Raw genomic sequence first — 15,800 nt, forward strand, 5'->3', positions numbered from 1 at the left:
AGATTTTAGTGTGTTTTTACATATAATTGTACATTACTGAGGGGTTGAAAATAATCAAGTTTCTATGTATCAATAACACATTAGCATTTTAATCTGTCAAATTCGTGAACTTTTACTGATTATCCATTTTTAAAGTATCATACATGCAAAAAGGTACATGCCAAAACATTCTGTGCAAATGTCTTCTGGATACAACGGGAGTACCACACCCATAAACTCTCAACTATTGTGATTGCTTGGATAAGACCTGCACAAGACCACATACAGTGTGGGTGGGAGAAAGCTCATAAGGACAGAACCCTACCTGAGGAGCTCCATATAGTACCGAGGAATGGAGGGTCAATTTTCTTCAGGGATGAATCCCCCCACCCAGGTTGCCCATGACCCAGTGAGAAACTCTCTAATTTGATTTAAAACCTTGATTTCTAGGGAAGAAAATACTTGACATCATCCCATAATCCAGTCAGAGCTTTCTCATGCATTGCTAACTGGATGAAATGAGAAGAAATCTATCAGACCAAGATTGCTATGGCTACATAGCTTACCCCAATCCACGGATCATTAGCTTCTCCTCTTCTTTGCCCATCCTCACACTCAGCAGAGATCGGATCTGACCAAGCGATGCAAGCAGATTGATGGTATCCTCCACAGAGACACCATTGATAGTGTAGGTCTTCGGCAGTGCCCGGACTAGACCCCCAATGCCATCATACTGTCGATGCAGCAACACAAACATGGCCCTCACCAGCTCAGGGTCCTCGATGACAGACTCTTGAGCCCACCGCACCATAGTCTCAGAAATCAATTGCTGGAGACTGGCTGTATGGCAGGTTTGGGCCAAGTAGTGAAAGAAGACACATCAGTTAGACATTTCAACTCCATAATCACACAACCCCATACTCGTATCACAAAAGTTAGGACACATTAAGTACACTTGAGATATTCTTTACAGAGTTATTTAAATATCTTCACTCTTTCTGTAGAGATTAGATGCAATTTATTAAGGAAGAAAAACTATGCACTTCTGTCTAAGTAATATTTCTTATAATTTAGTTGTTTCAAAGATACAAGCTATTGTGGTTTGAATAAGAAATGCCCCTCATAGGCTCATGAATTTGAACACTTGGTCCCCAGTGGGTAGCAACGTTTGGGAAGGTTATAGACCCTGTAGGAGGTGGAACCTTGTTAGAGGAAGTATGTCCCTGGAGACGGGCTTTGAGGTTTTGTAACCTGGTCACACATCCTGTGCTTCCCACTTCTTTCTGCTTCCTATGCACAAGGAATGCGTTCCAATGGCCTCATGCCTCTGCTGCCACACCTCCCGCACCATGATGGACTCCACCCCCTTGGATCTGTAAGTCCTAATATACCCTCTCTTCCCTGATTTGTTTTTTTTTGGGGGGGGGGCAGGGTATTTTTATCAGGACAATAGAAAAGTGGCAAAACTACTACTCTGAGTCCACAAATCTATCCAAGAACACAAGGGGCCCACACTTTTATTTCCATCCATGTCCTCTCTGATTCTCTTCCCAGGTTTGCCATCACTCCACCTTCAAAGGTTCACCATGGACAACTCAGTGTGGTGCTTGGTTATCCAGCTATTCCCTCAATTAAGCGTTCTCTTCCATGGATATGGTATTCATTTATTTATTTATTTATTATGCATACAATATTCGGTCTGTGTGTTTGTCTGCAGGCCAGAAGAGGGCACCAGACCTCATTAAAGATGGTTGTGAGCCACCATGTGGTTGCTGGGAATTGAACTCAGGACCTTTGGAAGAGCAGGTAATGCTCTTAACCACTGAGCCATCTCTCCAGCCCCTCGATATGGTTTATGGATAGATATGGTTTACGGCTTTATTTAAATTTGGATCTACATTGTTACTTAAATGCTTCTGAAAGGATTTGATCGTTCAGTTTTAACTATACAGAAAATCATATCAGACATAGAGACTATCTGTGGCAAAACAGGCATCGGTTAATTCAAAGATAGTAGAATTTTCTAAACATCTTAAACAAAAACGAAAGCATCTAAGTTAGGTAGGGTAGATGTGGCTGAGAGGCAGTGAGGCCTAATTTCTGTCATTTATATATTGGCTGGTGTTTAAATGAAGCTATTTATTTTGTGCCTAGATATCATTTAAGAAAAAGCAAATCTATCCATTTTATCCAAACAAAAATCAATGCAAGAAATGTCAATAGATTCCCACATATCTCAAAATCTCATTGCCATGATAACAAGTAAAAGCCATAAATAATGTTAGCATATTGCCTTATTAGAAAACTTAGAACTCTGGCAGAAGATGGCCTGCCTCAATTCTTTTCATCTCTAAGACATAATTTTAAGAATAAGATTTCTAATTTTGTCTAGAAAGACCTGTTACTAAACCAGTGCTGTACATTAAGATTGGTAGGATCTTAGAAATGCATTGGTAAGAATGTGGATCTAATGGCTGTGGTCCATAACCCTTCAGCATACTTCCGAAGAGCTCCCAGTCCAGCAGGGCTGGCTTATTTGGTTCCAATGACCAGCGCCACTATTCTTGATCAAATAGTATACAATTAACCAAAACTGCATACCTTAGAAAGGTTTCAGAATCAAATTTATAGTTATAGATAATATCTATTAACTTTAAAAGGAACAGTTTAATTTTATATTAAAAATCACATGCAGTATTCACCAACAAAGTCTAAGTTATCCCCTTTATAATTTCTCTGTGTGTGTATATGTCTGCATACATGTTCACATGTGTCTACATGTACATACAGTAACAAATATGAACATGATTGGAGGCCAGAGACTGATGTTGAATGTGTTTCTGGATAATCCTCCACTTTATTGTTTGAGTCAGGGTCTCTAAAAACCTTGGGGCTCACCACTTTGAATAAACTATCTGGCAAGCAAGCCCCAAGGATCCCCCTGTCTTTGCTACCCCAGCACTGGGATTATAAGTGTGCACTACTGCTTCTTACATGGGTGCTAGGGATCCAAAATCAGATCTTCATGCTTACAGTGTAAGCATTTTGCTAACTGAGCCACCTCCCAAGCTTTCTCTTGACAGTCTGTGACCAAATAGGTAAAATGTGAGCTATGCAAGGAGCCCTTGACAATGCAGTTCTCTCTCAAGCTGGTCCTGTGAGTTCAGCAGCTGCTACTGTCTACTTCTGGGTTCGACAAATACTAACGCTGATCCCAGGAAGTTAGTACCTCCTAGTGAGGGTAATGTTCATTCTCAGGAAGAATAAATATCGTGGCTGAGTACTGGACCAGGACCCTTTCAAATGCTTACAGGGCTTTCTGGAGTCACTTGCAACTGGTTTTTCAGCTTGTTTCTTCTTCAGGTAGGTCACCTTTTCTACCAGGGACAGCAGACGTCCTCTGATTGTTAAGTCATTGCTTCCATCCAGGGATCCATCTTCATCCAGCTCAATTCCTAGCATAAACAGCAGGGGGAGCAGAAAAGGAAACTCTTTGAAAACAGTACACAGTTGGGAGCTATCTCGGGCTCTCCTGCTCTTCCATCCTCAGCTCCCAGCAAGCTCTCAGGCAACCAGCAGCACCTATTAGGCTATCTTGCCCCTGAACACTCAAAAATAATTCACTTCTCAGCATTGCTCCCTCCTTCCTCTTCTTCCCCAGTTCTTGTTATTTCAAGACCATTGACAATCAGGACATATTCACACTGAGTGGAGAACAAAAACGCACCATCAGGAGTAAAGATCAATTCTGCTCTTTGCCTGACCTTTCCAGCATCAATGATATTGGAAACTCTTTGTCAGAACCTCTTATCCTACTGTCTAAAAGCATAAACCTGAGCAAGGCAGCAAATATATCATTCCTGTGATTTTTTTTTCAGGTTCTTGCTTGGGTTCTGGCTCTGACTTCTCTCAGTGATAGGCTGTGACCTGGCAGTGTAAGCCAAAGCCAAGAAAGTATTTCTTCTTCAAAGTTGCCATTGGCCAAGGTCTTTGACACAGCAACAGAGATTATACAGGAACAGTGAGTTTACCACAGTGAGTCATCAGATCCTCGTGGAAATCCAGCAGTTGGTCTCGGATTTCTTCAGGACAAGGACATTCACTTTTATCATCCTTAAAATTGAGAAGCATGTTAATCTGGAAGAGGAAAACAGCAAGAGAGGAAGAACAGAAGGGGTGGAGAATTTGAATTCAGGAGCATTGAAAATCACATTTCTAATGTGCACAAACAACCCCCTTCAATAAGTCAAAAGCCACTGTCATCCTTCAGCCCAACTAGCATCACAATATAAGTCAACTCCGCCTGTATGTAGTGGCTGGAAAACAGTTAAAATCATTTAGACTCCTCCTTGGGGCTACTGAATTTTAGATTCATACACATTGTTATCTTTAACGACAGGTGTTTTAGAGGCTGGATAAATGGCTTGAATGCTTGCTGCTTTTCCAAAAGACTCTACTTTAGTTCCCAGTGCCCCTATCAGGTGGCTTATAACTTCCAGTCACTCTCTCCAGGGGATCTGACACCTTCTTCTAGCCTTCAAAGGCACCTGCTCACACGAAGCATACATCCAATCACTCACACATACATACACACACAAACACATAAGAAAATCTTTGAGGTATTTTATTATATTCTTCACAATTTATTATGCTCTACACATCCATTATTTTCCACCACTGGCACTTTCTGCATATTTTAAAGAATGCTTTTGAGAAGGATACAGATTCAAAGAGAAGAGATCTAAACACAACAGAAAAGCCGTATAATAGATAGCTATGCTGACACTGATATTCTTGTCTCAGTCAAAACGCAAGACACTTCCTTCCATCTGCTCGAGTCTTAGTACTAAATATATTAAATTGACAAATGAAGATAAGACAGCGTGGATGTTCTCTTATATTTTCCTTTTGAAAAATTTCAAAGTTTATAGTGTGATTTTATTACAGATCGGAGATAATTACAGATTCATATGCTTTTCTGAGAAAATACTCAGGAGAGACCATGCATGCCTTTTTGTATAACTTAGCTGCTGAGGCCAGCACTTGCCAGTTGGGAAGAATTCTGAAGTCTTATCTCGATCCATGTCCTCTTAGTTCCCATTTACAATAAAGTCATCTTAAAATTCTCCACGTGCCCAGTTAGAACCATAAAAGACAGTTTTATAATACCTATTTAGCCCTTAACCCCCAAACAATATTTGGATAAATCCGGGGGAAAAGAAAATGTGTTTTTATTTACATGTAGGCTAACACTTTCTATTGTTCTTTTGCCTTTTCCTTTCTGACTTTCTCTATTCTCTTCTACCATTTTCTGTTTTTGAGAAAAAAATTCATTAGCTCTTTTATAGTATGTCCAAGATAGTTCAATTCCCATAACTTCTGTGTATATGTGTGTGTGTGTGTATGTGTGTATGGTGTGTGTGTGTGTGTGTGTGTGTGTGTGTGTGTGTGTGGTGTGTTGTGTGCAATTTCAGAAGAGGACATCAGATCCCCAAAGCTGGAGCTGTAGGTGGTTGTGAGTCACTAAATGGGGATGCTCTGAACCAACCATGGGTCCTCTGGAAGAACAGCAAGCAGACTTAACCTCACCACCGTCTCTCTGGCCGCTTTTCTTACTTTTATGTGTCAGCTGTTCACTCCTGTCCTTCCCACAGCGTGTAGAACTCTGAGCTTACAGGTTTTCCGTCAATGGTTGGGACTCACCTTCCACTTCATACCGGCCTCATCTTCTCTGATAACCACCTGCTAGACTCAAGCTTATCCTCCCTCTGCAACTAAAATTTCAGTTCTTTCAAGGCTTTTTCCTTGTCTGTAATTTTCAGAAATTCAGCTGCAATGTGCAGTAGTGTAAAATACTCCAGGGTTTGCTGTTGAGGGCTTTACTGGCTTCTTGAATCTCTAGTTGCACAGTCATTGATGAGTGGTTCTCAATCTGGGGGTCACGACCCTTCTGGGGGTCAAATGACCTTTCCATTGGGGTCACATATCAGATATCCCATATATCAGATTTTTACATTATTATTTATAACAGTCGCAAAATTAGTTATGGTATAAAATGAAAATAAGTTTATGGTTGGGGTTCACCACGAGGGCCTGTATTTAAAGGTCACAGCATTGGGAAAGTGAAAAACCACTGCCTTAGAAAATTTAATATTTTAAGACATTTTCTTCTTGTTTCTCCTTCTGCAGCCCCAAGCCACCACCACAAAATCCTTTGTCTCTCTTTGTTTTCTCTCTTCTCTCTTTTCCTCTGAGGGACTCTTCTATGCTGAGCTCTACCCCATTAGAACGGCATCCTCCGCCCTCTCCTTCATGTTCCCCAGCCTGCTATCCATTCCAGCTACTGTGTTTTTCAATCAAAAATGCCATGGGTTCTTCTTTGTCCTTTGCTGAGATCCCTCTGTTTTTTTTTCCTATTTTGGAAGTTTAGTGAGAGTAGCTTTGTCATGATATTAAAAGCTGTAGTCTTAGTGTTGGAGTTTCCTGTTTACCTAGTCCTCTCCTGGTCAAAGAAGAAATTTGTAACTGGACATGTGAGTGTTCTCAATATTATGCAATGAACTCTGGATTTTTCTCAAACTCCCATCTTAGCCAGCTTAATCTGACACTAGCCAATGGGAAGATACAGAGAAAGGGTCCTATGACTACTGGCCCTTTTTTCTACAAGGGTGCCAAAAGACAAAGAATCTAGTGTCTATTTCTAAGAGTGGAGGGTTTCTACCATTAAAGGTGACCCATGCCAGTCAAGGTTGACCCGTCTCTGGTTGAACATTGTCATTATCTGTAGAACCTCAAGTGATGGCATCCTCACCTTTTTGAACCAATTGTAGGTTACTGGATGCCTTTTAGCAATCAGTTACTTACTTATCCAATAGTATAATAATATGCCATTAATCAATTAATAATAGTTTAAAGTAACCAAGTAGATTCTTTTGGTGAAACTTAGAATACTGGCCAAATGAACTTGGCTAATTTCAGCAGAACAGAAAAGAAAAAACAAACACTCATAATTTATTATACAGTTTTATAATGTACAGGTCCTAAAAGCTTTCCACTATGGTACCTGCTCTTGCGGTGGTGACCGGAACTCCTTCGTTTTCCGTGCAGTGAGTGCAGCAGACATGTTTAAGGCTTGCATAACTTCATTATATCTGAACCGTTGATTGTCTTGAAGCTTAGCTACAAAGTCATCTGAAAAGGCTACTATGGCTTCTATCCGGTGCCGAACCTGGCAGTCACAGAGGTACTGAAGCAAGAGGCACATCTGAGAAGATGGTTTAAAAGAAACACCATTAATAGTTAATGGATATCAAGCCATAATTAGTGTCAAATATTCTTAGTTGCTCCCTTCCCTCCTTTACTTTCCCAGGAGCATCGCCCTGGCCTCTCCAGCCTCATGCTGCATACAGGGCTGTCTGCCATGTCTGTGAGGCTCCTGGCACCTTCCACCAAATCTCTCTGGCTCCCACTCTAGAACTCCAGCTTCTCTACCTGACCTCACTTAAAATCACGACCTACAAAGACCCATCCTTCTCTTTCTAACAGAAATCCAAAAGGTCTTTCTTCTAGCAATTCATCTTTTGCTTCAGACAATTTGATGGATTTTTGGCAATGCTACATTAAAAAGAAATTCACAAACAGGTACAAACTTCCCTAGAGCTTGTGAATGTCTGGAAGGCAGAACTCATACCTGATTCCTTCTTCTGCACCAAACACATGGTCCAGAATACAACTTCTATTGATGCTGACTGAGCTGATGAGTAATGTCAATGCCAATGACTCAAACATTGAATCTCAAGCACCGAAGAGGCACGGATTAAGCAGCCTCCATAAACCTTGATGAACACGAAGCCAGGCAGTATCTCTAGACTCCTTACATCCATGCTGGAGAAGGAAATTCTTGCTTTCTAAGAAGAGGTGCACATGCATGTTCTAACAAGGACAACAGCAGAGCTGGGAAGGAAGGGGGCCATTTGTGCCTCAAATCCACACACAACTAAATATCACATGGGAAAAATGCTTATGCAGATGCATGGGGAGAGACACAAATAAATGGGTAGTGAAGAATGGAAAGTAGATTTATGGAGACCAATACAAAGAGAGAGGAAGACAAGTGCATTTTACTACTTTAACACTGAGCAGTTCTGAAAGTCCTTCCATTTCCCCCCAGTTACCTGTAGTTTAACTGGCTCAGGGAGTTTCATCTGGAGCAGGCCTTCCTTGGGCCTCTTGCCCACCTTGGCTTCTTCTTCACCTATTCCTTCCAGCTTAGAGTCTTCTGCACTGATATCCTTCTCTGGGGCTCCTCCTTCCTCCTCTGGAGAGGCAGCTTCCTTAAACACACTGGGCTCAATCAACTGTAGGATGTGTTTCAGATCCTCATTGTGAAAGACACCCATAATGAGCAGGGTGTAGAAGAGCTTGATGAGAGGCACAAACAGGAACTCGGTGGTCCCACCCACAGGGTCCCGAGCATGGAGGCTGCCCTCCTTCACTGCTTCCGTGAGCATCTGGATGGTCTTGGCCTTGAGGATGTCCAGTGGAAACTCGGGACTGTACTGATAACATTCATTGCTAATGCTCACGAAACTAGGGGAGGAAAACTGCATCCGAGGCCGGAGAGACGTGCTGAGGCCGATGCCTGGGAGACCATGTTTCTTGTTCTCATTGGGGAAGAGGGTAATGCTCTTTGTCTCCTCTGTCATCGGGACAATGAACTCATTGTTCATCATGAGCCTGGCGGTGGCATAGGAGCTGAGGTGGATGTCAATGAGCAGGTCATAGTAGCCAGCACGCAGCAGGCCAGGCATGTACTTGTTCTCGATGGCATAGAGCAGCTGAGGTTCATCCACGTGGCTGCAGAGCGCATGGGCCACCCGGTGATTCCCGAGGGCACAGACAGCGGAGTAGAGGCGGAGGGTGTGATAGTGAAACTGGAGCAACTCTTCCTGCTCTGTCAGCTCTAGGATGTCAACAGACCTGCGGAAGGGAGGAGAGGGTGAAGGGAGCAGACACAAACATCTCTCAACGTTCTGACTCGTAGCGGTTTCACGGTATTTGTAAGCTATTTCTAGTCGGCTTACACATTTTCTTACTAAGAGAATTTAAGCTGGACATGTCAACCCTGAGTTCACCTAGAACTCCACTTCATCCTCCCTGGTAGTAAGACTGTGAGTATCCTTTCAGATATGTGTGTTTCAGCCCGAGCCTTGACCTCTCCAGTTCGGAGCTTAAGTATTCTTGGGGAAGATCCCAGCTTTCCTTTTCCAACAAATGAACATGGTGTGAAAACAGAGAGCTTCACACCTTGGACCATAGTGTCGCTCTATTTGCACTATGACCCTGACAGGTCAGCAATGGGTCAACAGAGCACTCGCCTCTGATATAAATTACTCGTGCATCCTGCACGGACCCCAGCGTGGCCAGCCAGAACGACCTATGTTCCTACAAAGTACATGCATTGCATACAGCTCATGAAACAAACAATGTCAATGGCATTTTCCTCTTAACAAAATAAAAAGGTAACTGCTTGAACTCTTTTTAAAAATTTATCTTATTTATTCTTTGAAAATTTCATATACTCACGGGTGTGAAGGCATCCACTAAAGTGTGATAGACGTATAAGATAACACACCTTTAAATAAAACTGACTCTCTTCTACCAGCCAATAACTCTGTTGGAGGATTAGTGAGACCATTCCCCATCCATCCTGAAATGTTGATTGGACTGATCTCATGCAGGTCGTGTGCAGACAGTCTCAGCTGCTGTGAGTTTGTGAGTGCAACAGTCTGGCCATGTGCAGAAAACCATTCTTTGTCCCAGGATGCCCTGATTTTGGTTCCTATAATCTTTCTACCCCCTCTTCCGCAATGTTTCCCGAGCCTTGTAGCAGGGGTAATAAAAGTGCCTCATTTGGGGGATGAACACTCCACAACTACATATTCTCTTCATCTTGACTACCTGTGATTCTCCCAACATTCCATCACGTACTGCCTTAGAAAGCTTCTCTGATAATGGTACCTTACTCTGTGCCACCCTGGATCTTTAGGTCAGGTCACTTTGTTTCTATTAAACCAGATGGCCAGATGATACCTCCCCTCACCAACATTTGGTGGTCTAAAACCCAGCCTTGTTCCTACAATTCCTTATAGACCACAGGCTTGAGAAGGACAGTGAGGGGGGTGGGGGGTGGAATACAATGAGTATCACCTCTGTTTTCAAGCCAAGTTTTCACTTAATTTATTAGCTAGTATTTTCACGTTACCTTGCACAGAACTTGGTGCACAGTTTAAGAACTTCATCTCCTAATCTGTAACAGGTCACTAAAGTGAAATCACTGCCATTTTGAGGGGAACCACAGGAGAAGATCTTGACATTGTCATTACTGCCTAGAAACCCACCTAAGTTCGCTACTAAAGTACTCTCATTGTCTTCATGCTTTTTATTCTTTAAGCTCCTTGGTCTCAGTTTTTCATGAATCCAAAATGAAGAATTTTATAAAGTGGTCCCTAGGATCTCATCCCCAAGATCTCTCAGTTCTGGATGCTACTGCTTCAGTGAGTCTCATAGATAACAAAGTGGTTGAGAAATATACTGAAGCCTGAGCTACGCAGGCCATTGTGTGTGTGTGTGTGTGTGTGTGTGTGTGTGTGTGTGTGTGTGTGTTTGTAGACATTAGAAGGCCAGCTTTAGGTACCATTCCTCATGAGCCATCTACCTTCTATTTATTATTTTGAGGCTCAGATGGATGGTCAGCAATCCCAAGAGATATGCTTGTCTCTCCCCCTTCAGCCCTGGGATTACAAATTACCACCATATATCCATACTGGGTCTTTGGTACATGGGTTCTGGAGACCAAACTTGAGTCTTCACATTTTACCTTCTTCCTGCTCCAGACCAAGCTTTTGAAACACATTTTATTTCCTCAATCTACTCCTCATCCTGAAAGTTTACTTCTTCATGCTGAATCAAGCAGTGATGGGCGCCTGGGGCTGACCTGTTTTCCTCAGGGATATGCAGGGACATGAACTGCAGAGGATCCAGACACTGCACCAGCCAGCCTTGGCGTTCACTGATTCGAGAGACATCCACCTTCAAGAACTGGTTGGGCATCCGGCTCCACAGAACATGTGACAGGAACTGTACGTGCAGACGTGGGGGACACTGGGGCACGGGGTTTTTGTGTTCACTTTTAAACAATCCCGCTGAGAGAGGCATCACATTCTAGAGCATGGAGCAGATAAAAGAAAGAAAAGGGTTATTGCTCATGTCACTTGGGGCTTTAACACACCGACTGATAGGCTACATAGGAAAGAGCTGGTATAAATAAGAGCCACCGTGAATGAAGATTATGAAGTTACAAAAAATAGAAAATTAGCCGGGTGGTGGTGGCGCACGCCTTTAATCCCAGCACTCGGGAGGCAGAGGCAGGCGGATCTCTGTGAGTTCGAGGCCAGCCTGGTCTACAAGAGCTAGTTCCAGGACAGGCTCTAAAAAAGCTGCAGAGAAACCCTGTCTCGAAAAAAAAAAAACAAAAAAAAAATAGAAAATTAGCTTAAAATTTTCTGAAAGAACAGATGTAAAAAATTGTGAGGCAACAGCTGAAACTTCAGAATTTCAGGGCAAGGACACCAGTCAAGGGATGTGTCTTCCCATGTGTACCACGCAAGTATGATCAAACATAGGCTGTATCCATCAGGTTCCTTTGTAGAGCTAGTCCTAGAGGAAACTGGGAGGCCTTTAGTGTACCAAACATTTTTTTACTAGATTCAACTAAGCTCTCTTTCTCATCATCTCTCATCATCTGTTTTAAGTACACTCTATCTAACCTGCAGTACACAGAGATAACTGTGTGGATAAACCCAGGTGTCTCCTATGCAAGTCAAACATGACAGTAACCAGCACAACTCATACTTCCTCAACCTCGAATGGGCTGTTTCAGCCAGCCTTACTTCCTCTAGCTTCAGATGGAAAGTTCTCGGCTCTACTCCGACGTATTTCTCCATGCATGTTGTTTACGTTTTTTTTTTTTATTTCCTCCAACAGGAACACTAAAAACAATGTCTGACCTCTCCGCCTGAGCTTCAGTCTCTCCTCCCTTTCCACAGCCTTGAACTGTTTTCTATAGATACTTTATCCCTCCTGCTATTTCTTTCCCTTCTTATGACTAGAAGAGAATATGGTTACTAAAGAGCTCAGGGGGTGTTTTAGACACTGCAAATATGTTAACGAACGAAGCGAAGAAAACCCACGCTCTCTAATAGCTTCCATTTTGGAGATATAAAGAAAAGCAGGAAGGGAGGGTATGAAGGAACCCCAAGACAGAACCAGGAAAGGGGGTCATGAGCACAGGAGAGAGGAAGGAGAGCATGGGGGAAGGGAAACAGGCCATGAATGTCAGCTGGTTTCAGGTACCTGATGTAGGATGTAGTAGGATGCTCCGACCACCTGACTCATGACATAAGCCATGAGGGTCACTCAGACTAGTGTGGCAAAGAGCAAGGATAAAGGAAACCCCTGGGAGGCTACTGGAGTCATTCCCTGAGGACTCAGAGCAGGGGGAAGGGGGAAGGAGCCCTTCTGACCTCCAGTCACACTTTCTTCTCCACTCTCACATCCCTGCTTGAATTTGCTGCCATAAAGCTTCTCATAGCATTTTGTGAAAATTCTTCTCGTCCTTCACCAAAAATCCTCCCAGCCAACACATCTACAAGCTCCCTTTCTTCAAGTTGCATTGACCATTTTGTGCCATCTTTGATCTCTGACTGTTGACCACTCGGAATCTACACATGCAGCGGCCTGTCTAACATACCTCCCCAGTTTTCCTCCTACATTCCTGGTGGTTAATTCTCAATCTCTCTCATGGATACCTCTTCCTTAATTGGTACAACAAGATTCTCCATCCCTCCATCTTCTCCCTTTCATATTGGCAGGCAGGTATTTCACTAACTCTAAAGATAAATTCTATCTAATCTCTGAATTACTAAAAAAAAAAAAAAAAAGAAAAAGAAAAATCTTCATTTTCAGCATAGCATGTGTTTCAGTCTGTCTGTCTTCATCTCTCTGTCTCCCTGTCTTCCCCTACTCTCTTCCCCATCCCTATCTCTAACTATAGATATGTAAGTATATATGCATGCATTATGCATTTGTAAGTTCATTGAGACAATGTTAAACATCAGGATGGTAAAATTGTTATTTATGCTGCTTTAACTCCACTCAAAAGAGACTGAGAACCACATTTTATAGATCTGTGCTGGTGCGGTTCAGTAAATGTGCTGAGCAAACTGCAGGTCACTGGCTCAGCCTGGAAACAATCAACCACACTCACCCAGAGCATGCCTGGCACCCAAATTTTACAATCACAAGAGGAAATCCAATATCTTTCCTCAGTTTCAACAAGCTTGTCTAGCTGTGGCATGAACATTCCCAAATCACCCAAACTGGATAAAATTTGAATATCAGCCTGGCTTTGGGTGCTAAAATCCAATTAACTAATCTTATAAAAACCAATTTGTTGTCAAGTCCTATTGCCTTCTCCCAGAAAACAGTACGAACCCTCCAGTTCCTCTCCATTAAGACTCTCGAGGCCCTTAACACAGTCCCCATCAGACAGTATCAGATCAGGAGGACACACTAACCAATGCCTACCCTCATTCTGTACCCCCATCTTCCTCCCACTAGACTATTCCAAGGCAAATCACAGTACACTCAACACCCCTCTTCAAATGTCAGTAAACACCCTACATAATGCATGCCAACTTTTCAGCAGAGCATGTGTCCTATACTTCTTAACTCTGAGCTTGTCACTCTCTACCCATGCCCCAGCAGGAATCCTCGAGCATCACAATGAACCACTTAAACCTCACCATTTTCACCCAGCTTCTGTTTTCTCTCTCGCTTGAACAGGAGGGCTTTCTCCTAGTAAATGTACCTGGACAGTCATGATTAATAGTAAAGCAAGCAACCCACAAATCATTGCCACCTCTTCTGCCCAGGGCCTCTTAGCTACTCTTCCATTTATGTTCCTAGAGAATCCCACAGCTCATTCTCTCCTCAATGCATGGTGTCAAGGACCGACATCTGGTTACCAGATCAGTGATTTATTGTATGCAATTTGGTAAGTGTTTTTTTTTTTCTTTATAAGCTTTGTTTGATCAAACAATATATTCAAAACAAAGAAACTTGAATTATGTTATCACAGTGATCTGAAAGAGATTTTCAAATGGGCTATCTTTCCTCTAAAGAATATCTATATTGGTAATAAAACACAGTATCGTTTTGTACATGCTAGGCACTAATAGAAAATAATAGAAATGCAATATTATAGTCTGTCTTAGTTTTTATTATCATCTTGACACAGCCTAAAGTCACCTGGGAAAGGGAACCTCAATTAAAGCCTAGAGTGATACCTCAGCAGTCAAAAGTACTTACTGCTCTGATAGAGAACCTGGGTTTGGTTTCCAGCACTGACCTTGAAGATCACAACCATCTGTAATTCCAGTGTCAGAGGATCTGATGCCCTCTTCTGGCTTTCAAGGGTACCAGACACACACAAGTATTATACATACATACATGCAGCCAAAGCACTAATAAGAAATAATAATAAATCAATTGTCTTCACGGTGGTCTTGTCTGGTGTAGGAGGGCCCCGTCCACTGTGGGTGTAATAGCACTAGGCTCCTGGGCTGTATAAGAAAGCCATCTGAGAAAGCCCTAGAGGGAACCAGTAAGCAGCATTCCTCAGTGCTCCCTCCCCTGACTTCTCTCAGCGATGGACTCTTATCTGGAAGTTCTCCAAGCTGCTTTTGGTCAGAGTGTTTTGTTACAGCAATAGCAGCACACTACAACAGAGGCTTTCTTACCTTTATTCTGCCCAATTCAAACTGGAAGACATTGGGACTTGTAGCTTGTGCAAAAACTGCAGGAAATAACTTTGTGCTTGGCTCCACCTTAAATGAACAAGTGAGGGTGTGGGTGTTAGTAAAGGAAAGAGACAGGAGACAAAGAAACAGGCATTTCCTTTAAAACAACCAAGAGGCACATGACAGAAGGAGGCTAGAGACTTTCCCTTTCGTCTCGTGAATATTCTGTCAATAATCACTGGGTTCATAACTGCACAGATGGTTTGGAGGGAAATACTGTTAACTCCAAAAGGCTCGCAGTACTGCAAATATTCTAAAGAAAACTGCACATGTCATAAACACGTAGCTGTTTTATTTCTCTGTTAATTTCTGAGTTTTCATCTTAGGAAATCTGCTTCCCTTTAGCAGGGGCAAAAGCCTAAGGCTACCTCTGACCACATACCTGATAGTAAGTACTTAGCTCCTTGCCGTTGGCAATGAATGTGAGCAGCCCGCTGGCAGCATCCACTACGCAGCCAATCTCCAGACCATTGCTGTTATTTCGTCCTTGCCCAGGGCTCATGCTCTCTCCTGCACACACCATATAGCAGTTGCTGCGTTTGATGCTGAATTAAAGAAAGAACAATCCACATTTGTATCCTTGCACAAACTCGATCGCGAGAGAAAGCAAGTGTATCTTGCCAACTAAGCCTAAATTATGCTGTGCAAGCAACAAGCTCATGCTGTAATGGGAGAGATGCAGAATGGGCCCAAGTCTGTGATTCTGAGCAGTACTTCATTGACTGCGGGGGACAGTCTACATCAGGTCTGTCGCGTGTCTAAGTTTCACACCTAATGGAGACAGGCCAAATAAGAATTGATCTGTACCTCCTCTGCAAAATAAAAACAAAAACAAAGATACTCAAACCAAACTGGACCCTTTTTTCCTGAGGTTCAAAAAAGTTTGACTATTGAGTAATT

General features: G+C 42.6%; 1 protein-coding gene across 1 annotated transcript in view; it reads right to left on the minus strand.

Moving 5' to 3' along the window:
* Ryr2 (ryanodine receptor 2) overlaps window positions 1-15,800 on the minus strand; it is a 387,717-nt gene that overhangs the window by 171,787 nt on the left and 200,130 nt on the right. The window contains exons 34-41 of the mRNA XM_038334286.1: window positions 15,283-15,445; window positions 14,841-14,927; window positions 10,976-11,202; window positions 8,154-8,958; window positions 7,043-7,243; window positions 4,011-4,116; window positions 3,291-3,434; window positions 546-819 (exon numbers count right to left, since the gene is read on the minus strand). Of these exons, the coding sequence (XP_038190214.1) occupies window positions 546-819; window positions 3,291-3,434; window positions 4,011-4,116; window positions 7,043-7,243; window positions 8,154-8,958; window positions 10,976-11,202; window positions 14,841-14,927; window positions 15,283-15,445 (2,007 nt within the window). The remainder of the gene's footprint in view (window positions 1-545; window positions 820-3,290; window positions 3,435-4,010; window positions 4,117-7,042; window positions 7,244-8,153; window positions 8,959-10,975; window positions 11,203-14,840; window positions 14,928-15,282; window positions 15,446-15,800) is intronic.

This window comes from Arvicola amphibius, chromosome 6 (genome assembly GCF_903992535.2).
Source record: "Arvicola amphibius chromosome 6, mArvAmp1.2, whole genome shotgun sequence".
NCBI lineage: Eukaryota > Metazoa > Chordata > Mammalia > Rodentia > Cricetidae > Arvicola > Arvicola amphibius.